Source organism: Phoxinus phoxinus (genome assembly GCF_949152265.1).
Source record: "Phoxinus phoxinus genome assembly, chromosome: 24".
In the NCBI taxonomy this organism is placed as follows: Eukaryota; Metazoa; Chordata; class Actinopteri; order Cypriniformes; family Leuciscidae; genus Phoxinus; species Phoxinus phoxinus.
This window is the reverse complement of record NC_136899.1, coordinates 7,374,227-7,399,159: the sequence shown is the minus strand read 5'-3', so window position 1 is coordinate 7,399,159 and position 24,933 is coordinate 7,374,227. Positions and strand designations below refer to the sequence as shown.

General features: G+C 35.9%; 2 protein-coding genes across 11 annotated transcripts in view; one reads left to right on the top strand and one right to left on the bottom strand.

The window, feature by feature from the left end:
• The window catches only part of prkag2a (protein kinase, AMP-activated, gamma 2 non-catalytic subunit a), a gene marked incomplete at its 5' end in the record, with an annotated part of 51,478 nt that extends 37,602 nt beyond the window's left edge, over positions 1-13,876 (bottom strand). For 3 of the 10 annotated variants that reach the window (XR_013796380.1, XM_079602377.1, XM_079602378.1), the window contains 3 exons: positions 4,377-4,650; positions 7,551-7,622; positions 13,536-13,856. Coding sequence is in view for 9 of the 10 variants with exons in the window: in XM_079602377.1 (XP_079458503.1) it covers positions 4,377-4,650; positions 7,551-7,622; positions 13,536-13,616 (427 nt within the window). Of the gene's footprint in view, positions 1-4,376; positions 4,651-4,741; positions 4,930-7,550; positions 7,623-7,961; positions 8,243-8,437; positions 8,823-10,031; positions 10,160-13,535 lie in introns of those variants that run through there. The other 7 variants (XM_079602385.1, XM_079602386.1, XM_079602384.1 and 4 more) reach the window with 7 other exon arrangements.
• A 1,156-nt stretch (positions 13,877-15,032) lies between these two features.
• Positions 15,033-23,427, top strand: sh3glb1a (SH3-domain GRB2-like endophilin B1a). Its single transcript, XM_079602232.1, has 9 exons — positions 15,033-15,605; positions 16,684-16,825; positions 17,879-18,007; positions 18,258-18,391; positions 19,535-19,627; positions 21,673-21,762; positions 21,885-21,985; positions 22,071-22,293; positions 22,382-23,427. The coding sequence occupies exons 1-9, from the start codon at positions 15,543-15,545 to the stop codon at positions 22,487-22,489; spliced, it is 1,083 nt and encodes a 360-aa protein (XP_079458358.1). The 5' UTR covers positions 15,033-15,542; the 3' UTR covers positions 22,490-23,427.
• The last annotated feature ends 1,506 nt before the right edge of the window (positions 23,428-24,933 follow it).

Genomic DNA, 24,933 nt, shown 5'->3' with positions numbered 1-24,933 from the left:
GGGAGGATGTGTGACAGACAGGTAGAAAAGACCCCACTGACTCGCTTTAGTGCTTGAATGCTCGATATCGCTCTCTCTCTCATTGTCTTTCTCACTCTCACTCTCCTGGGAACACATGGGTGTCTGTGGCCCTGATGCTGAGCTGGTGCAAGTTATACATGACTGTATTTATATGATTCAAATACAGTAGTCAACATTTGAAGTGGATCAAAAAAAGTTAATCAAAGTAACAAGAACTGGTATTGTTCAAAATGTATAACTTTGATGAAATGTTTTGACTACTGTATATGTGATGATCAATGAAATATAAATATTTTTTTATATATTTAATTATATATCAAATTAAGTTTTTGGCTGGCAGAAGTATGAAACTCGTGAATTTCAATAGTTGATTTTAAGATTGCTTCTGTTTACTTTTGTTTGTGAATCATTTCTAATACTGTCCTGGGTCACCATCTGATAGAAAACCATTGGAGAAAGATCCTCAAACGACCTCGCAATAATTGTGTTTAGACTACTTTGCCTCCATCTAGTGGTCGCACAGGAACATGACATGAAAACCCACTAAACCTTTCTATTCGTTTATAGAAGTCTAGACTCTCTAGGGGACAAAAATAATTTTAATTTAAGGAAATGAAGACTATGCGTTAAATTGGTCAAAAGCCACAGTAGTGACATTTTTATCATGTTACCAAAGATACATACTGTTCTTTTGAACTTTCAATTCATAAAAGAAAACATGTATCACAGTTTCCACAAAAAAATAATAAGCAGCACGACTGTTTTCAACATAGTAATAAGAAATGTTACTTGAGCACCTGATCAGCATATTTGAGTGATTTCTGAAGGATCAGCTTTGCCATCACAGGAACAAATTACATTATTAAAGTAGAAAATAGTTATTGTAAATTGCAATAATATTTCAGAATATTACTGTTTACAGACTTGGTGAGCATAAGAGCTTTATTGACAAAAACTGTTTTGAAAAAAATATATATATAATATAATCATGACTATTAATATATCACGAATGCAACATTTAAATGTTGTCCACTAGGTGGAGATAAAACCAAACAATCATATTGTGGCACATACAAGCATCAGTGAATAGAGGATGACACAGCATCATTCCTTCCTAATCACGTCTTATTGAGGCAAAAACTGAATTGTTATAATTTTAGAGACATACGACATACGGCCATCCTCATCTCCAGCTGCCTGTGCTAAGGAGCTCTGAGAACGTCTTGAGTCGAGGATTAATTTCAGCTAATATAATGAAAGCAACCGTGATTGAATTATGTGCTTTCTGCACTGATGTCACTGTCTGGGTGCAGCCCAATTCCCGGATATAGAAGGATTTAGAATTTCTCTGGCAAGAGTGTCATTTCCTGAATGACAAACACTGCTTGATCAGAAGCTTCTGTCCATCAGTGTTCATTATGCTCAGAGTCACTGGCACAAACACATCTCAGCCAAAAACACACCTGTCCAGAAAGACAACTAGCCCTGAGATAACCAGGATCTTATCAATGCTGAAATGGATCCATATCCCATATCTCTCTCTCTCTCTCTCTCTCTCTCTCTCTCTCTCTCTCTCTCTCTCTCTCTCTCTCTCTCTCTCTCTCTCTCTGTGTGTGTGTGTGTGTGTGTGTGGGTGTGGGTGTGCCAGCCAAATGCACTTAGCAGATAAAAACCTCATTATACAGATCAATATAATCAAGTAATAAAAAAACGTAGTCCAGAAACACATCTTCCTTTTCTCTCTCGAGTGCCTCTAATGTTTTAATCGTCTCCTTTGATGTGTTTTAATCGGACCAGCTCTGCCTTACAATCAGACAGAGGAATCCAGCTTTGCTCCAACTCCAGTATTGAATAATAAATCAATACTGTTGTTTTCGGCTGACAGGAACGTCTCCCGGCCAAAGCAACTACTGGCTCGTCAGTGAAGCATAGTGTTGTTATATAAGTGTGTATGTGTATGAAGACAAATATTCCCAACTGTGTGTATTGTGTCCTGCGTGTGGTTCAACTACACACACACTCGCCCACACACTGCAAAAATACACATTTACACTGCATTTTTGTTTCCACTATATTCATTTACAATCTGAATTTTTATTCAATCTGAAATCACTTGTTACAGTAAAACTGCACTAAATAGAGTTCTGATATATCACATTTTTATTTTTATTGAACAAATTAAAATATAGAATTTTTATAATATTAACAGAAATATACATTTTTGTTTATTTCTAAAATAAATAATTATTAAAAATATATATTAAACAATATATATATATATATATATATATATATACACACACACACACACACACATTAATAAAACAATTTAAACATGAATATATATATATATAAAAAAAATAAATATATATATATATATTTTACATATAATTTTATACATAATTTATACTTACATACTATATACACACACACACACACACACACACACACACACACACACACACACACACACACACACACATTAAATAGTGACCTGATATTTTTACATTTAATTTAATTAAACAATTAAAAATAAAATTAAATGTATAATATGAACAAAAATATAAATTTAGATATTTATAAAATAAGTTACTATTTTGAAATTAAATTTATAAATATGTAAATGTATATTTAGTTTATATTATAAAAATTGCTTGTTATTTGTAAATATAAGACCCATGACCTAACCTACTTTCACTACTTTACCGCGGTACTACAGATATTCAAACTCAGACAAACTTAATCACTCTTAATCATCTAATTATAGGTCATTCCATTCTTATACTTATTCCAAGACAAGCTTTAATTTTATAATTATTGATTACACTTTCAGTTCGTGGGAACTTGTTAAACTGACTCAGAGACAACAGCAAAGTACTACGTGTCAACAATGTTTTTGTGTGCTTTTAAATAACAGTCATTTGAAATGTCACGTCACATGGATAGTTTAAATTATCTTCACTTCAACATCTTCTACTCTTGATGACATTTAAACCACAACCAACAAAATAAATATTGTCAGGAGCCCAGAAAGCACAAAGTCATTAGTCACCAAGGATAACACACACACATGCATTTGAGTAACACATCATTTAATCTAGAGCTCGGACTACAAACCTACAGTATCAAGGACAGTAACTTTATATCATAATACAATACCTCAAAAATACTAAACTATTAAAAAATATTAAGATATAAATGTAAATAGTTTATATGGATCTTTAAATCAGACTCACGTGGATAACATGTCTGAAAGCTGAATTCATTATCAGGGTCTTATGCATTAAGAAACACCCACGCCTCCATTAAATCAGCACACAGCGCAATTATCCACAACATTACACACACCCCGGGCTGAGCCAGACCCAGACAACCCGTGAAAGGTTTCACTAAATGCTGACTCACGCCACACACTGATGTGATAATGGCATTCATAGCATCTCATCTCACCAATGCTAATATCAATTTTGATATTTTATGCTGGTATCTGGATCCTGGTATAATAATTCACTTTAAACAATCTGGATGAATGTTAACTTCATAAATGAAATTAAGGGTTAAGTGCGAGTTAAATCTCATAGAATTAACATCACAAACTCTCACACTGACTACATTTATGGAAGACCGCCAACTCAACAACCCAGTGCCAATCATATAATTGTAGAGCACTACATATAAAACATACTTTAGATTAAAAAAAAACATTCTCAATAAAGTATTACAAGTTTCTTGCATTAAAACATATATATAAAAACACGTGGCATCACAAAATTTCGCTAAATTGTATAGGCTATACGTATTACGTGCACTACCGTTCCAAAGATGGTAAATCTATTTAATGGTTTTGAAAGAAGTCTCTTATGCTCACCAAGGCTGAATTTGATTAAAAATACAGAAAAAAACTGTAATATTGTGAAATATTATTACAATTAAAAATAGCTGTTTTCTATTTTATTTATTTAAAAGTTTAATTTATCCCTATATGATAACAGCTGAACTATACTTACATCATAATTACTCCAGTCAGTGTCACATGATCCACCAGAAATCATTCAAAAATTATGATTTGCTTTTTTGGTCAATTTAATGCACCCTTGCTGAATAAAAATATACATTTCTTTCAAAAAAATATTTTTGAACGTTAGTGTGTGTTTAACAGTTTCAATATATGGTCTTGGTGAACTAGGGATTTTTAAGGTACAAAAGTCAGACTATGTTTACATGTTACAACAAAAGTATTTCAAAAGGGGAAGGGAAATGTGATTCGGCATCATATATGACCACTTTAAATGTTGCATTTTTCAGATTTGAAGCATTCTGGCAGCTGTTTGAAAGACGGACGACACGTGTCTTACCTTTCCTGGCCCGAGAGAAGAGTTTGATGCTGACGGGAGACGTAGAGGGATTCGTGGACTCTTTGGAGGACGAACGGAACATTCCGGTGAAGCTGCGGCGACGTGAACACTTGGGCGGGGAGTCGTTGTTGGGGGAGTAGGGGAAGATGGATTTGGGAGATCCAGGGCTGTTTCTGGACCGGGCTGGAGCAGACATAGGGCTCGAGGGACGGCTAAAAGGACCCCGGCTGAAGAAGGTTTTGGTCGGGCTGGCTGAACGGCAGCTAGGCTCCCCCTGCAAATGAAAATACAATCACACACAATATTATGACAGCATAATCCAGTCAATGTAGAAATGTTTCTCAGAAAGTTAGTTGGGATTTTACATTTCCTGAAGAAAATACGTCCATAAAACAAGTCCCATGCACAATTTTACATCACAGAACAATGACATATGTTGGTTTTATGCATTCGAGGATAGTCACAAAATCGTCAACTATTGGCATTCTTACAGATTGAGCGTATGTAAAGTCATTACTGTGACGTTATGCATGCTGACCATTGAGGGAATGTTTGAAGGACAGACAGACATTGAGATACTAAATGAAGAGACGTCATAACATTCAGATACGTTGTGAGTCCTTGATGTTTCCACCGTTCATTCACATGGGAATTTCACTCGGCAAAAACAGCCAGACAAAGCCACGGAAAACTGTTTAGACAGCCAAAAGAACAGATGGCCTTGTTTTGTCAAGAGGCTTTTGTTAAATCATAGTGGCTCACACAGTGGCATAAATACCTCACAGTACTGTATACCTAAACACACTACATAACTACCCCCCCGCCCCGCTCCGCTCTCAGAATACAACAAAGTGGGATTTGTAGTGAACGACTGCAAAGTTAAAGGGACAGTTCACTCAAAATGAACATTCTGTCACCGTTTGCTCGCACTCATGCAGTGTTGTTATCATTACCTGAAGCTATTGAATAAATATTAAATAAATTAATAAAAACTAATAATATAAATAGTAGATGAAAAACTTGGCAGCTAACTGAAACTAAAATTACAAACTAAAATAAAAGTAAAGCGAAATTAAAACCATTTAGAAATATATTTGAATAAAATGTAATAAAAATCATTGCAAAAACAACTGAATAACTAAAAAAGAACTATAATTGAAAATATTAAAATAAAAGCTAATTAAACTTTATTTCTTCAGTAAAACACAAAAAGATCGAATGTACTACATCTGCCATGTTGTTACTGTCACGTGACCAGTGACCATGAAAGAGTAAGATGAAAGAAAAACTTTGCTTTGTACACTTAACAAAAGGAGTGATGACATTTTTTATTATTCTGAGACCCTCCGTGGTCATGGAAACATTTGACTATTTCTGGAAAGAGCCGATGGAAAAAAAGTCTTCACTGACATTGAGTTTTCCTGTTCCTGAACCTTTGATCATGCGATAAATGAAACATACTGACGCAGCAATTTACAACCTTTCAATTCACACTACCCTTATTTTGGCTCTGATCCCGAATCTAAGGCATTCTTGTGGCAAATGTTTGAACAACACTATGCATTTAATTTGCACACAAATGTTCGTCCACACCGGTGATTCTGCATTGACCTTGCCGAGGGTTAATCAAACATCTGTTCAACAAGGAGAAATATTAGCTAATATCCTGAGTGCTTACAACAAAAAACATTAGTGAAGCAGTGAAGTGGAGCAGATTATATCTGATCACAAAATGTGTCCTCCAAACCCTCAAAAGAGCTTCAAAAGAGCCCTTCAGATTCAGTGACTCCAGCTCACCTTCAACAACTGAGAGGAGGGACTGAACGAAAGACGTGTCAGGTGATTTATCTCCTCTCTAGCCTTGCCTCGCTGGCCTCTATGTGCGATTGATTGTCAGATATGAGGATTTCCCAGAATTTCTTGGAATTTTTTTTACAAAGGTAAAGACTAAAGAGCAGATCCTGAGTTACTCGCCAATATGAGTTAAGCTTAATGACTACAATTACAGTGACACCGAAAAGTATTTGGATTATAAGCTACACACATAGGGCCAGATTTAGTGCAATTCCAAAAAAGCGCAGATCGGAGTGGAAAGTTAAATATCAGTAAATTGACTATAGCACAAACCTTAGTAAATGACCTTGCATGATTAATTTAAATACTTTCCTCCCATACATTTTGTGTAAAAATTCATATGCAATAAGGTCAGCCGCAAAAATAACCCTATCCACGTCTTTTCAGCGCAATTTTCCACTGCACGTCTTTAGTAAATCCTGACTGTAGGTTTAAAAGAGGGTTTGTGCTGACAGGCTGTTAGTAAATCTGGTCCATAAGCTACAGACAGTAAGCTAGTATTAATTTCTGAATGCCTTTGTATGATGTAACAAGATGTAAATGTATATGGCATCTGCAATCAATTACCCTATAGACTTACACTACTGGTCAAAAGTTTGGGGTGAGTAAGATTTTATTTTATTTTTAAGAAATGAATACTTTAATTCAGAAAAGATGCATTACATTGATCAAAAGTGACAGAGAAGACATTTACGTTCACATTTACAATGTAATTCATAGTTTTCACAAAAACTTTTTTTCAAAAATTGATAATACCAAATGTTTCTTGAGCACCAAATCAGAATATTTATGATTTCTGAAGACTGATACAAAAAAAATCATCATTGGCATCACATAAATTAATTATTTTAAAAATATATTAAAATAGTAAACAGTTATTTTAAATTGTATTAATACAATAAAAAAAAATGTTTACTGTATTTTACTGTTTACAGCACAAGCGACTTCTTTCAAAATATATTAAAAAAATTACTTACTTAACATAAATATTAGCTTGAAAATCATTTTAAAATAAAGGTCTCTTATTTGTATTGAGGTATCCAAATACTTTCTGGGGCCTGTAAACTTTCAGTGTGGCTACTACACAATTAAATACACAACCAGCATTCAGTAAATTCTCCATGTACATTGCTGGATTGTGAATCCAATGAGAGGTCAGTGCAGTCAAAAAGTACCATAGTAGATATGATTACAAATCAGGTTATTAAAGTAGACTCATATTCCATCAGAGTGACAGAAAATTCCTTTTTCACAACAGTGATTGATTTCAAAACTGTGTTTACTGTTGGCTCAACATTGTGCGTGTTTTGGTTGTGTTACCTTGAGCACGCCGTCCTTGTTTACATGTTCCGCATCTCCTTCCAGGAACGGCATGGCGAAGGAGCTCAAGTCCTGCGGAGAACAAACAAACAAAATGATTGAGCTCTTTAAAAATCACTTTCATGACTGTGGCACCTCTCATTCACTCCATAAGAATAGACATAATGAACAATTCCCTGATCTACAGTGGCTTTCAACTAAACAGATCAAAGGTTAAGCTCTGCAGTACCCAAAAATCACAAGGAATTATACAAATAACAGGCCGAGAGGAAAGAGAATAAACGGTTTAGACAGTTTAACAGAAGCACATCACATATGACAGATGGACACTCGGTGGGTGATGCATCTAACCTGTGCAAAACCTCACATGCCCACCCAGAAACACAAGAACAAAGTGGAAGAAGAACTCACAGCAGATCTAAAACGTCTCCACTGTCCTCCTTCTCAAAAATCCACGGACTTTTATAACCAACGTCAATTACTGTAGCATTGTGCGTTTCGAACACATCATCACCGCCATGCAATGACAGCAGTGGTGGAAAACATCTACACACAGTCTCTGTCATTTAAACCGGTTTTTAAAGTAACATGATCTCATGTGACCGCCCCTGCAATTTTGTCCCGATCTATGTGAATGGACAGTAATGCACAGATTAAATCATGTATTCCTTAACCCTGCAGTGGACAATGTTTTCCAAGAAACTCCAATGGGATCAACAAGAGTTTGTTCTATGAAACAAGTCATTTTACCAGGCCAGCTATAAGAACAAATCTTAAAACTAACTGCATGAAGTTTAAAATAAGTTTCTTCAACTAACTCTAGAACAACAGCAACAACATTTGCACAGCTAAACGAAGAAATTGCGCACAGCAGCTTGCAAACTTACACACAGGTGCTTCAGCTCTTCGTCCATTTCGCTGCCGTTTGCTAATGTAGAATCTTGCACCTAGTACCTAAACTCTCTTTGGCAGTAACATAAAGCCTATTGAATTCTCAGAATTCTCTGTAAATGCAACGCAGTGACATTTCAAACAACAGCAGAGGCTTTGCACTAACCACAGAGTCACCGAAGTGCATTACCTTCATCCTCATTACACAAGCCGCTATTGTACTGTAGCCACACAGAAGACGCGATTGTTTAGCAGTCACTCCATATATTTGAGTATTAGTGTGATTTTTACCGGTTTAAAATCCCTTTGCTAGCCTGACTTGTTACCCACTACACAAATTACTGTAACTAATCACACACCCACACACACACAACTGTTGTTAGTGAAAGTTTCATAATGCACTTTTCTTACTGATGTAGTGTTTTCTGTGGTTAATTACCTAAAAAGAAAAGTGGAAATGGCAAAACATAATTTACTAATTTAGTAACACCTAAATACAATCTACATTATAATGTTTTGATGCCTAAACTCATTTACATGCAGTTTTTAATTTTATTTTATTTTTTATTCAGACAAAAACATGAAAATAATTATTGGCTTATCGTAATATTTACATATAAGTGTAATATCAAATACACCATGCTTCACATTAAGATGACAAATGTCCTTTATGCAAAACACCATTAAATAAAGCTGAATAATATTGATAATTTTAGACAAAAATAGCATTTAGTTTTGATACCATAACATGAGAAAATGTATCAGTGTAGCTGAAAATTAATCTCTGTGCATCCCTAATAATAAATATGGTCATTTCAATTTAATTTCATGGTTCGAAATACATTGAATATAGGAACAGAGCTGAATATAATGACAGTTATTAAGCATTTAATGAATGTAATAAGTAAATCATACAGTTTAGGTCAACCTCAGCCAATGACACCTTGAATAATTTATGTTTCTCAGTATAGGTGCTACTTTGTATGTGTGGTTTTTCTTTACATTTTTAAAAATGTCAAAACTGGCTATAGCCACTTCAAACATCCTTCTCCCGTCTCCCTCATTAAAACCATCATTACGGATTGACTCATGTTTCTCCTCAACATGCAAATATTCTCTTGTCTCACAACGGGTCAGTCATATCCATGGTAACAGGATTGACTTTCAAAGCCTGAGACAGCAGTTCTGCAGCTGATGTGAGTGAAAGCCAAGAAAAAAATTCTGTTCAAATTCAAATAAACGTCCTTAACAATGTTTCCCAACATGTTGCTGATTAAAAGCAACATTAGACAATCAACAATTAAATTGTGTGATTTCAACAGTATGTTCTGAAGAAGTTGGCCGAATGTACTGGTACACATACCTAATCTCCCAATGTACAAACTAATCAACAATAAAAGCAAGCGCATCGTCCTTCTTACAGACAGATCCGAGTCAGTTTCCTTTTAGGAAAGAAGGACCACAGCCAAAGTAGAAAAGCCATCTGTCCTGTAGACGGGGAGCTCAAGGCACCCCGCCTCCATATCCTTGGAGCCCAAGACCCGATTACAAGCCCATATTTGCATGCTAGAAATCAGGACAATATATTACCTCTGCAAACAAGAACTGGAGAGTGATCAAATAAATAACCCCCCCCTCAGATTCACAGATTCTTGTATTGAGACGCAAGCACTCGGAAATCCCATTAGACGAATGCAGGGTTACTCCAAGGAGCAAGGACAGTCATAACTCACTGATATGATACAGCACCTCCCCTCAGTAACACGGAGGTCAGCGGGGCAGGTCTGGCGATGTGTGTGTTTATACCTAAATACACTTAAATACAGGAAGGTAACAAGGCTGGCTTGCAACTCAGTCTGTTTGTGTATGGATAAACAGAGAAAAATACAGCGCAGGCATTGACTAAGGGAGAGCTTCAGTCTGATGGGGGTCTGCAAACCATTTTAAAATGATATAAATAAATAAAAAATGCATCAGGCAAATCCAAGGTAATCATTCAGCATCTCACTGCATGAGTCACAAATGACAAACTCTAACAGCATTTGTGAATCTAGAAATGCTCAAAATGCAAGCGCTTGTGATGCAGAACTGACAGCAGATTGTGTACAGATCAATTAAAGTATAATATTTGAGACTTGACTTTTCCCGGAGAACACTTCTTTTTTGAAGTTCAGAAGAGCGAGATATGGGGCCCTGCAAAGGTCAAAAGGCGCAGCAAAAAAAAATCATAACTCAACCACAGGACACAAATGGTCTCAGAAGACATCAAAAACATGGGAACCCCGAAAAAGAAGTATATTTTAGCAAACCTTTAAAGGGAGCTTTATTACTGAAATAATATGCTTAATAATATATTTAGGGGCAAACGGAATGCAATGTTTTCAGGCACTTGATTGCATGTTATGTATGTTTATGTCATTTATATTAAATCCAATTAGAACGTATGAGGGCTTTTTTGACCCACTTAGGAATTTTCATAATTACTTCTATTGTTTTTGAAACAAAGTGTACTGTGGAATATATTGACAAGAATTTATGATATACTTCAATGTCATCTGTGTGTATATATGTAAGGGTTAATGCCCGACGAGCTGTCCTTTGTCAGGTATTAATGGACGACGGCGAGGCGTGAACCGTCCGACGCGCAGCGGAGTTAGATAAGTCATACATACCCTTTTCATCTCGGTGTGTGCCGTAACTCTGTCCGACGCACCCACAGCTAGCCTAGCTTAGCACAAAGACTCCAGATAGCATACTGCTCCCAATAAGTGACAAAATAACACGAACATTTTCCTATTTACATGTTGTGCTTTGTATAGTTACAGCGTGTACAAATAACAAGGTCACATGAGACACAGCCATCTTCTAACCGTATACATACTGGAAACTAGTCTCAGAAGGTGAAGCACTGCTATTTGGGCGGAGTGATTTGCTTTTCGGAGTGAGTGACTGCGGAGCAGTATGCTAGCTGGAGCCGTTTACCTCCAGTCTTTGTGCTAAGCTAGGCTAGCGGTGGGTGCGTCAGACAGAGTTACGGCACGCACGGAGATGAAAAGGGTATGTATGGACTTATCTAACTCTGGGGGATACGGTGAATAAGCTAAAGTCCCAAAAAGTCAGCATGTTCCTTTAATAATCGAACATCATCACTAGTATCTATTAGCAGTAGCAAGTCCATATTGCTCTGCAGCATCAGCAATAATCAACATATCAAGCATATCTAGTTCATCAAGACCAAATACATCGCCATATTCAATAACATGTTAAAACTATTCAGAGAGTTGTCATAATTGAAATAAGATTTCCACATTCAAAACATTAAGCGTCCACTGAAAAAGCAAATATAAACAGCAATCAAAAAGATACACGTCTGTTTTTGTGTTTATTCAAAATGTAGGGAAATCACTGAACCTATTTCTTATGTACACAAAGGTGCATGCGGGTTTATCCGGGTTGATTACATCCAAAAGTATGTGTAACAATGCAGGCTTTGTGACCTTTAGGTCAGTCATTTATTTACCAACATTTATTAAGAGCAGTAAATATGGTTAAATATAGCCTAATAGTTCACCAATTCAAACTTGAATGACCATATATGTCTTATGTCAATATTCCAGAGTTGATATTGGACATTTTATGAGTAATAATAAGTACAGTCTCAGCCCTGATTTTCATATTAATCCTCCAATACAAGATTCATAAAACATTAAAACCTGCATTCATGCCCATCAAGTCACTATAAAGAGGTTTATCAGCATTCAGGGAACATTTTAAAAGAGTTTGTCTCTACATCACATGGTTCAAGATTGTTTACGTCTGCAGAGGAAACCATGGCACATATTTCACATATACCTGTTACAATGTCAGGAAACTGCCAAAAATGCCACGATGCAACAAATTATGCAGCGATAACAGACCCTGTGTTCCCTACTGATAAATATTGTTTATATGGATTACTCAGAAATTACACTGATCTGATAATGACACTAAACAGCTAATTAGCAGGTGATTACTGAGTGGCTCCAGCACTGAAACACACAGACGTTTCATCACAGCTTGAGCTGACTGAACCAAAACACTGATCATTGTGCAGGGATTTCTTTTTAATCTAATAATTACACTTACTTCTTGTGCTGTGCTATTCTTTTATTTGCTAAATAATAAGATGGAACTCTGACGTAGTGTAAAATTTCACATCTGTCATCTGTTTATACAGAATCAGCACTGATCATTCATTCATAAAAAGCCTCCGTGCATTTGTTCAGGAAAACCGCACATTAACTGATTGTCATCTGTGGTTCTTTAAGCCATTAGAGTTGATGGCTCCATGTTCAACTGGAGGCCAATTGAAATATGGTCAACCTGGTCAAAACATGTTCATTGCTCTTTATGTGAATAGGTGGTTGATTTCATTTGAATATAATGAGTAGTGCTATTTTGAACAGATAGCCTGACATTAATTATCCTGAGAACCAGAAATGTATACGTTTAGCCATCTCAGAGACCGCCATGCATCTGTCTTAATAACAATAATAATATGAAAACAGACTACTAAAATACTGTCTATATATATATATATATATATATATATATGGTTATTTCAAAATAATTAATATAAACCAAAAATACAATTTAGAATTATATGAATATATGAGACATATTTCTTAGTAAAACATCACTTATCATAAAACCATATGGAAGACATCATGTAGGCCTACGACTTTTCTGTAAAAGTAGATATTTGGGACTGTGGCAATAATAATAATTAATTAATAAATAAATAAATGCCTAGGACTTTATTTAATAAATGTAAATAAAATCTCAATACCTTTTTAGTGGGATATGACATATGACAGATTTGACACACAGACGGTTTAAATAGGAATATATTCAGTAAACACAAGACAAAAACACTATCTTGCCTTTTGAAATAGCTTCTGAAAAGTCTAATCTATTTGCAGCTCATTTCAGAGAAAATGTGAATTAAATTTGTAGCTATGTGTCTGTATCTGTATCATGTTCCAGTCCATGTCCACAACTTTTGGCTTTGAATCTGTGGAAGAAGAAAATCATTATCGTCAGATATGAACTTACAGGCATGTGTATCCGAAGCGATCTTCTTTTTCTAGAAGTTTTCTTCTCATCTTTCTTAGAATCCATTGCTGTGCTGCCCATTTCCCAAATTAATGTTTTTTTTTTTTTTTTGGCAGATGCTTCTTTAACTCTGGCAAGGAGAGTAAAATCAATCGCTCCTGTACGAGGGCAACATAATAATAGGCTAATTATCAGTAATATTAAAATTTCGATTTAATTAGCCTCTCGTTCGAAATTATACTGCGCTCATTTCTCTCGGTTTCTGAAAACAAACACTTGCACGTGAGAGATCAGAAAAGGTGACGAGGATAAGATGCTCTCCGGTTCTCTCTGGAAGAATCAGTGCGCGCGCGTCTCACTATCAAGCATGATGAAAACAGCGCCGCATCTACCTGTCAGTCAAGTGACGTAGTGTGCAGGGGGCTGGGCTACAATGCATATTAGTTACTACGGTTACAAGCGCGGATGTTGCAGTGAGAAGAAAGTAGGTTTATTTCAAGGAAGAAATAAGACGTTTAATTTTGAAAGTCTTGGCTACAAAAAAGGTACTGAACATATTAGCAGGAAAAATAAATAGTGAGGCATTGTGTCCCTGTTCACACTATAATAATAGAACCTGCAATTAAAGTTGTGTAGCAAAATTCATGAAACAGCTAAATATAGTTTATAAAATATAAAATAATTGTTTTGACGAACAGTTATTGAATTAATATTGTTGTAATAGGCCTAATTAATAAATTATCAAATAATAGTTGGCTAGCCTAATAATAATAACATTTAAAAATTAATTATGTGATAGCTTGCCTGACCTGAATTTGATGAAAAATGTCCTTTGTCCTGAGAACAAAACCGTTCAGTTAAAATGTACCTTCATGTGTGATAACAAGCCCCAGTAAAATACAATTATATATCTAGATATTTATCAATATAGGCCTATATAATAAAAGTTCAGAAACACCCATTTAAACAACACATGTTGGGTTCAATATTAACATCTATAAATAAAGTTGAAATTTAATATGACGTGATTTATTATATTTGAAGTATGCCAAAAGTCAATACCCTCCTTGATGTACCCATTTCTTATCTGCTATTAAATTCTTATAACAGGCAGGTGAGCAGAACCTTCTTATAGCCTACTGTCTATGGCAGAACATAGGACAGAACCCATAGATTCCAGAACACTACTGATGCTGCCATCTAGTGGTGATAACTATATGCAATGACAGAACATTATTCCACAGATGAATTTTTCTATTCACACTGAAAAATTAACAAAGACCAAGTACTAGCACATTATAGCCTCTCATTTTTCACCAGAAAGACAGACAGACAGACAGACAGACAGACAGATAGATAGATAGATAGATAGATAGATAGATAGACAGACAGACAGACAGACAGACAGACAGACAGACAGACAGACAGACAGACAGACAGACAGACAACACTATTCTCTTGGATTAAACTTTTTTTGACCCGCAGAGGGCGCTATGCACACATAAATACCATACAGTTACACACACAACCTGATTAAAGTTTAGCTAACTGAAATAGTAAAAAGCACAGCATGACACATTCACATCATGTGAAAACACCTAAGACTCAAAACTTCCTCCAAACCTAAAGCAACAAGCCTGACTCATATAGCAGGCTGAGGCTGGGCCTTGCAACAAAATATCACGATCCCTGCTACATAATATGTTGCTGAAAATGCTTCTGTTTGAAGTCCCGAAAGCGTTTCGGAGTGTATAATTATGAAGGTGCCCACAATTGGACCCGTTCGGTTGTACCGGACACTTCTCGAGGTCCAGGTCCGATTCTGTGCTCGCAGTAATCAGATCCGTGGGTGGATCTTCCTCTTCTCCGGCTGTTGCTTCAGTCATACTTTCACACAAAAAAACCCGGCCGGTGTAATAAAGGCTAACATTGATGTCAACACGTTTATTTACACAATCCTGACGTACGGACTCTTTTAATAAATAGTTTTATATTGAAAAGTTAAAGATGGATTTTAACGTGAAAAGACTGGCAGCGGACGCTGGTACTTTATTCAGTCGGGCGGTGCAAGTAAGTGAAGATTCAGATTCGCTGTAAAGATGCGTAAAGTTTTTATTTAGTTTTTATTTCAACACTTTTATCCTAAACACTGGCATTTTGGACGTTAATGCGCTCTAAGAGATTTCCAATGTTGTAGTTCTGTATCTTTCTTTCTCTTCCTCTCTTATTCAGGGCCTCTCTTTCTCTCTCGTGCTCTAATCGGTTTTGTTAATCGATTTAGCAGTGAAATGTCATTATTTCTTGATTTTATGCCAAAAGAAACATTAAAGGCTATGTAGTGCCGATTAGACATGCGTACTTTGTCATATGGTCAAAATACACACTGACTTTTTTAAGTTTAGTCCAGATTCAGTTTGTGAGGCTAACGCTAACGGGCTAAAGTAACGTTAGAGTTTAATCCGGCAGAGCTCAGCACAAAAACACACAAAGGTTGTGTCTTAAAACCTACTGAGCTGTCTAGCCAGAGAGTATTTTTATCCATCATCATAGAGATGGTCATATGTGCTGATGATGCTGAAAAAAAATACACGTCAATGATGCCTCAAAACACTGCCTATGTCGACTTAACTTACTAGCAACTACTATGATGTGAAAACTGCGGTTAAGTTTGTTTTATACATTAGTTTGAGCATAACGTTAGGCTTTTTTTTTTGGGTGCCTTTACCAAAAAATAAGAATACTTTAAGATTTTTTTAATAAGTAGCCTATACTTAAGTAAAGTTCAAGTACATTTTTAAGTATTCTTTAAAAAAAATACTATCAATGTACTAGAAGTAGGCCTGGGCTATAATGTTGTAGGCTAAGTGTTCACTTTTTAGTGTTTAAAGGTATATTTTAAGTATACTTTATAGATAGATAGATAGACAGACACACACACACATTTGATGTATTTAGATATATTGTTGTGTGTGTGTGTGTGTGTGTAACTACATCAAAATGTTGAACATTAGAAGGTATTACATGTGATAACACTTTAAATTTGCTTTAATTTACCTTGTTTAATATATTTGTGGCAGTATTATTATTTTTATATAGCTACTGCTAACTTTGTAATCTAACTTGTAATGCCTGCTGTCTTCACATACAGTTCACAGAAGAAAAATTTGGCCAGGCTGAGAAGACAGAGTTGGATGCACATTTGGAGAATCTCCTCACCAGAGCTGAATGCACTAAACAATGGACAGAGAAGATTTTGAAGCAGACAGAAGTGTTACTGCAGCCAAACCCAAGTAAGATCCTTTCAGTGATTAGATGATTCATTAGCTTTGACATCTTCATCTAATCAGCGGTTAATTATTTTACCCCATGGAAAGATTTCGAGGACCTACTACCAGTACTAGTGTTTGTAATATGTTTCGACCTTTACATGTACAATTTAATTATATTTCTCTTAGAAGGTTCCTCTTCTCTGGAACCCATCCACATTTATTCTTTCCTCGTGTTCAAATCTCACAGAAATGTCAGAAAGTCTGTAACTAAAACTACAGCAGCTGTTAGAGCCTCACTATGGTGGTGCCACACTACTTTCAAATATCAGCAGGACAGAAAAACACTCGCACAGCAGGAGGGAACAAACAGCTGATCAAAACACAGATCTAGCACGCACACCTGTCTACTCAATCACATCTAGAAAATCACATTCCTTTACTCTTCTTTTTTGTATTTAGAGATTGCTTTTTAAGGATGCAACCATGGTGCTGTAGTATTTAATTGTTTGTGAATTCTTTTAATTATTTTTACTTTTTAAATATAATTATTATTGTTATTAGTCATGTCTGGAAAGAAGGGGAACAAATGGTAACACATTACAATAAGGTCCACATTAGTTAAAGGGATAGTTCACCCAAAAAGGAAAATCCTGTCATCATTTACTCACTCTCAAGTTGTTCCAAACCTGTATGAATTTCTTTATTCTGCTGAGCACAAAAGAAGATATTTGGAAGAATGTCGGTAATTAAACAGTTGATGGCCCCAATGACTTCCATAGTAGTAATAAAAATACTACGGAATCAGTGGGGTCCATTGGGGTTGGGGTCTGGTTACCAACATTCTATATATGATCAAGTAGAACTAGCTCCATAAGGTAACAGTTTACCATTTTTAACAGTAAATACAGTACCCTTTTACATGTTTACCCTTTTTACTCGTAAATATTTAAATTAATTAGTCTATATATATATGTATAATGAATATAATATTACATTTATGTGGCATTGATCAATAGTATAGAGTTAATATGTAACATAGGTTTTGAATGTTATTCGTACTACCTGCATTTTCAGATGTCAGAATAGAAGAATTCTTCTATGAAAAACTAGACAAGAAGGCCCCAACACGGATGAACAACCATGAGCTTCTGGGGCAATCCATGATCGACTCCGGGAATGAATCTGGGCCTGGAACAGCCTACGGTAAGCACCAAACACACAGGCAGCATAGTGGATAACCCATAGCCTAGTACCCATAGTACCTCATTCAATAATAGTAGTCCATTGACAGTACCCCATTTCTTCTTGCTTGAATGTAAACACCTACTAAAACACTAGTAGACTGTTAGCTAGCCTAGTTGAGAATGGTCTCTAGACATTAAAATCTAATTTTAAAATCATCTTGATGATATTGAATTAGTATAATGTGCAGTTGGTCCGTTTTTGTCTACAGGAAATGCTCTGATTAAGTGTGGAGAGACGGAGAAGCAGATCGGAGGAGCGGAGCGAGAGTTCATTCAGAGCTCTGCCATCAATTTCCTCACGCCTTTCCGCAACTTTTTAGAAGGAGACTTCAAGACTATATTGGTAAGATCAGGCAACCCTAATAACTCAAATACTGATTTCTGAAACATACCCACTTTATTTTTCACGTAAGTGCGGCCGAGGCCATTTGTAAATTGAATGTGTCCGGCCTAATCAGCTTCGGTTATTTTTGTTATTCTGCTTGATATTGCAAACGGTTATTTCTTACAGTGTTATTTTAATGTATTGTTGTAATTATTATTATAAATAATTAATTATTATATAATTATTATTATAAACACACTGGTCTGTAGCACAATTTGTTTGCCATTTACTGCACTTTTTTATTCTTATTTCCCAATAGCGGCTAATGAATTGGAAGTCTCCTACATTCACAGAAAATAGCTTACTTCTGTGTTGAAAAATAAGGTGGATATTATTTAGAAACATAGCTATATACACCTCCGATCAAAAGTAAAAAAAAAATCTGATGATTTTTCCATCAAAATATTAAGCAGCACAACTGTTTTCAACATTGATAATAATAATAAATGTTTATTGAGCTGCAAATCAGCATAATTTGAAGGATCATGAAAAAATCTGCTTTGCATCACATGGATAAACTGATACATTTTTCTATATGAAAATAGAAGTTAATGATATTTCTCAATTGGGTTTAATTTGTGTTTTTTTTTTTTTTTTACCATTGAAATGAAATGATAAAAAAAACACAGATATAACAGGTCTAGCTTAAAGAATGTCAGAGAGTTTTTAACGGTGCAAAATTCCTTTTTTTTAAAATGGAATATTGCAGTGTTCGCAATACATAAATTGGTAACACTTTACAATAAGGTTCATTTATTAAACATTATTTAATGTATTAACTAACATGAACAATACATTTGTTACAGTATTTATGAATCTTTGTTAATGTTAGTTAATATGAATAAAGCTGTTCATTGTTTGTTCATGTTAGTTCACAGTGCATTAACTCATGTTAACAAGATTTTAATAAAGTATTAGTAAATGTCGAAATTAACATTAACAAAGATGAATAAATGCTGTATAAGTGCAGTTCATTATTAGTTAACGTTAACTAATGTAGTTAACTAATGAACCTTATTGTAAAGTGTTACCCATAAATTATTTATCCGTGCATCATTTAATGGCAACTTTAACAAAACAAACTCTTCTGCTTCTTTACAGAAAGAGCGTAAACTGCTTCAGAACAAAAGACTGGACCTTGATGCCGCAAAGACCAAGCTAAAGAAAGCCAAAATGGCTGATGCCAGAGCTCTGGTGAGTTATTATTGCTTCTACACGAGTTCAAATGGCATTTTCCCCTTAAATATGATGTAATGTCACAGAATTGCCTACTGAAATTCTTTAGAAATATAAGCTACAGCCCAGAAACTAGTAATCAGAGATGGCACTTGCCATCTTTCCTAAACGCGGCTCTGTACTGTCTCTTGTTTTTGTGTCGGCACACGAAAGCCTCTCGGATCTACCCCTCCACCAGGGGACGCTGGCTATGTTGCCAATTTCTCCTTCATGGTGAATTTTCTCCATGTAAAGTGGCTGAAGGTTGGTCTACGTGTGTTTCTCTCCAGTGCCAAGTTCCACTCTGCTTTAGAAGAGCCACCTTTAAGACATGCTAGTTCCTCTTTAAGTTGTTGATTAAGCTCTTTTGTCCCGGATATTAGCAGTGTGTGTGTTTCCAGGTTCCTTTTTTTTGTGCATATAGAGTTTGGAAAGAGGATATCCATGTTTGCTCAACATCGTGATGACATTTCAAAACTGTTCTGTGCCCTTGGCCCCAGTTTCACAAGAGAAGTAAAGAAGTGCTTCAAGATTGTGTCCTCATGTCCAGCACTCAGCCTACACACATATATATATATACACCCACATACACACATTAGTACCCAAACAAACAGCTGCCCTCTTCCAAAATGGGAAGTGTTTAGTTTGCGTCGATACAGTGAAGTGAGCAAGTAATTCTTAGTCAATTGCTGCAAATAGATCATGTTCCCTGCAACAAGCAGTGATTTGTGATCATGCTTACCATAGTTTTTGACAAAATACCATATTATGATTCTTGTTAGCACAATAAAACGGTTAACTTGGTAATAGCATCACTGTAATCAAAATAAAAAATAAAAATGACTCTGAAAGTGTCTGTTTGAAAGAAATCACATTTGTTTTAGTCACAACGACTATAGTAACTGGTATTTTGGTAGAAACTTGAAGTTACCATGCTAAATTTTCTTCAGTGATGCTAGCTGCTAATGTTGTGGCTGTAGTCACTCTGTAGATGTTTAAGTGTTAATCCTCAGTTTTATCTCTAAATATATTATTGCTGTTTTCAAATGCTGTGCAGATGTGGGCAGAGGAAGTGACAAAGGTAAGGAGAATGTTCTGCCATTTTGGATCATCTGTGAATCTTTGGCGCTAACGTGAAAACTGCAATCTGTGTCGTGATGAGTTTCTCTCTTCGGTGAAAAACTGGAAATTGCGGATTAGTTAGGCAGTATTGCCTGTGTTCACACGGCTTTTTCTTTGCCTGTAATTTCAAACATTTTATGTTTCTGGTGTTATGCGAGATTCCTCATGCCTGATGGCTAATCAAAACAGTTTCTTAAAAAATAACTTTGTGTTAAGCTAGGAGGCTAAGCTAGCAGGCTAGTTAGCTTGCAAACTGAACACAAAAAGCAGATTCAAGGTCCACTCAAAGGATCTTGCATGAAACTTGCTTTCTGGTGACTAGTTTATCTGATATCTCTATTGATTTGTTTTTTCTAAACTATTATTATTATTTACTTTGATCATTATAATGCCCATACTATTATTTTACTTTTAAGATCATTTCATTTTAAGATAATTTTATGTGCTTTTGTCATATTTATTTATTTACCATTTCCGTTTCAGTCATTTTAGTACTTCAACTTATTTATTTCAGTTGTTTTGTTGAAATGTTTTACGTTTTAAACTAATATTCATATTTTATTTTATTTAATATCAGCTTTATTACAATTACCAAAAACAATTTTTAACAGTTTTAGTTAACAACACTGGGCAATACTGCATCTAAATTCACTTATTGCCTCATATTGTAATCACTTCATAATCTCAGCAGAAGCAGAATGTCATCCAGGTATAAAAAAAAAAAATGCATATTCATATACTCAATATCAATTGCCGCCCTACATTTTTCCTTGTTCGAGAAGCCGTTTCACTTGGAAATACGTCACAATAGGGAAGAAAAGACTATCGCAACTTCCGTTTCATGCCGACTTTAAGCTGAATCAGTAAAAAATTCCTCGACTATTTCTCTCACTCCTTTTCAGGCCGAGCAGGATCTGAAGATGACACAGAGTGAGTTTGACAGACAGGCAGAAATCACCAGGCTTCTTCTGGAAGGAATCAGCAGTACACATGTGAGCTCTCATCTGAAAAACTGCCGCTCACTGGGGCCGCCTGCCAGTCCACATCTCACAAGCCCTCAGTTTTACTGGAAAAACCCAATATCATCTCTCTCCCAACCTTCTTTCTTCCCCAGGCCCATCATCTCCGCTGTCTAAATGACTTTGTGGAGGCTCAGATGACATATTACGCCCAGTGTTACCAGTACATGGTGGACCTCCAAAAGCAGTTTGGAAAGTAAGACATAATCAGTATATTTTTTTCTGTTTAAGAATAATTTAAATGATTATTTAACCCATCTGGAATTTTTTTCCCCCTCCAGCTTCCCTTCGGCTTTCTCTTCCAACAACAACCAGTCGACGGCCAGCGGGGGGGCCAGTGTCTCCGTACCCATCCTGCCACTGTCAGGCCCTCTTCCTTCCACCGCAGGCAATGTGTCTTCAGGTTTCACCGAGCTGCAAAACTTCAGCGGGAGCCGTAAAGCGCGAGTGCTGTACGATTACGACGCCGCGGGCAGCAACGAGCTCTCCTTATTGGCCGATGAGGTAGGCGGCCCACTTGTGTGTCGCTGATTTTGAATAATACTTTCTTGGTTTGAATTCCTAGTGGCATAGCATGTCCTTTTTCTTTCAGGTGATCATGGTGAGCAGTGTTCCAGGCATGGACTCTGATTGGCTGATGGGGGAACGTGGGACTCAGAAGGGAAAAGTGCCCATTACCTACTTGGAGCTGCTAAATTAAAAGAAAACGAGTGTTGTTGGAACCAAAACAGATCGGTATAGTGTAATCCAGCTGTGCTGTGTACCGTATATGCAAACAAGACTTCTTGTGCTGCTCACATGCAACAGTATTTCATTGGATGTGACGTCTTGCAGTCCCAGTATTGGAAGAGTTTCTAACCGGAAGACTGTTTACAAATGAATTAATGCAGAATTATTTTTTAAATGCTTTTGATGTGACATGTTTACTGCCAACATGCCTTGTTATTATACAAAAACTCCAAGAGTGACTTATTATTTGAGTATTTACATGTTTACAACAAGAAAGTATTAAGACTGATTTGTCTTTTTTATGAATTTTTTAAGTGGCTTCCATTATGTACATGAACTCTTATTGGGTTCTAGAACATTTCAAAGCAATTCCTGTAGAAGTGGAGATATGAATATGCCATAATTTATTTTCAGGGTTATGCAGCCCAATCGTAGCTGACATGGGTCTCAATTATCTTCTGCAGTTTACATTTCTCTTCATTGTGTTAAAAGTTTGAGCACACAAAGAAAATGCTTTATTTGCACGCAGACAGCCTTTCCTGTTATGAATTATGAAATTGTCCTTTTTATATTCATGCAGTTTTCAAAAAGCGCATGTTAAGGATACATCCAATTATGATCCAGTTATTAATTTCATGATGCAAACAAAATCTCTTTACTGATAACTACTTTTTTTATACCCATGTGCCTTACAATCGTCTTGAGGTTGATGTTTTTAAACTGTTTAAAGCAAAAAAAAAAATGAGTGCTAATTTTACACATTTATGCCATCCTCTGTCTAATAAAAGCACATCTTTTGTTTACATTTATAACTACAAAAGCACAGGTTATCTAACTGCTTAAATTCTGATTACTATAATAGATTTATAAACAATGTTTTCATTACATAATAAAATTGTGTAGACTTTTGATTCTGAATTGTCTCATTTCGTGCACACGGTTTCATGTTTGCTATTGCTGTTCATTTCATGTTTGGAATAGGACACTAATTTTAACTATTTCTGCAGTATACAGTATAATAGGTGACATGCTAATTTTCGTATAAGACTGTTAAGACATTCAATAAAGAAAGGAACAAAAAATGGATTTAATGCGCAAAATAGCAGTTTTTATTTCAAAGATTTCAACTGGACGCCACTTTCTGACATTGTTGAAATATGAATGACTGTTCTCTCAAATGTCAGTAGAGGTCAGGCTTTTCACTCGGTAATCGTTTTAGGTTTCTAAATGAACCTTTTTGAATCGGAAAGTGCCTTAAAGTTACACATATAGTTATTATATGCATTCATTTATACAGAAATATTCTTAAATGTAACAGTTAAGTTACCTGTTTGCCTGTATAGGTAGCCTATTTTTTGAATACTTCTTCATTGAACAGAGTAAAAAATAATCAAAAAGTAACTCGATCCTCGTTGTTCAATAAAAGCATGTGTCGTTATACATAACATGCTGTTGTTTATGACTTGCTGTATGGTGAGGATGACAGAGCAGCTCATGTGTTAGTGCTGCTCTTGTCTTGTGTAAACACTGCGTGGATGGTCAGCGAGGGGAGGGTTAAGAGGAAGTTGTGCTAAACAGGCTGTTGACTTCCTGTGCTGTTGTGGCTCAGCAGGCGTTTACACTTTTCTGTCCGTTACTCAGCCTCGCATGCCGAGAGAGCATGTTCAGTTCCTTCTCGAAAACAGCAATGTGAGAGCTGACCTGTGAAGTGCTCCTTTCTGCTTCTGCATAAAACAACTCAAGCCATACAATTAAAATCGACACTTCTTTTTTCTTTTCTTTTTTAATGGAATATTGCAGTATTTGTTAGGCTAGATACCTACATGATTTTTCTGTGCTTCTTATTTTAAATGAATGTGCTATCGCAATCATATCTTATTAAATAAAATAACGTCCCCCACCCTCTTGCAGCAACTTCTCTGTTGACGTGTTTGTGGGCGTGAGGGCGGAACAACCTGTCACTCACATTTGATCGACCAATAGCAAACCACAATAATCCAACAATCCAATCAATGGAGTGCACAAAAATCCAATAGGATTTTTCTGTATGCTTTTGAATTATCACAAAAAAAATAAGCTCTGTGATCATCACAAGTTTATGATAGTGAGAAGCAACTCACTAGCCAGAAATAAAAAGCTAACCTTAGGCTATTAGCTTACACCATGGTCGCTCGGCTTCAAAGTCACCACCACCAAGCTTCAAACTCTTTCGGTCTATATATTTTACCTGAAAGGGTGAGTTAGAATAGTTTGCAAGAGCGCAATTATAAACTCAACGAGGTTGTGAAAGTGGACTATAGTGTAGAGATGACTTAACCTGCTCGTTGTTATGACCCCGACAATGTCTGCAGTCCCACTTATTAGCAACCACCTTTTTCAAGACATGTAAAGTAGTAAGTGGTCTATTAGGCTACT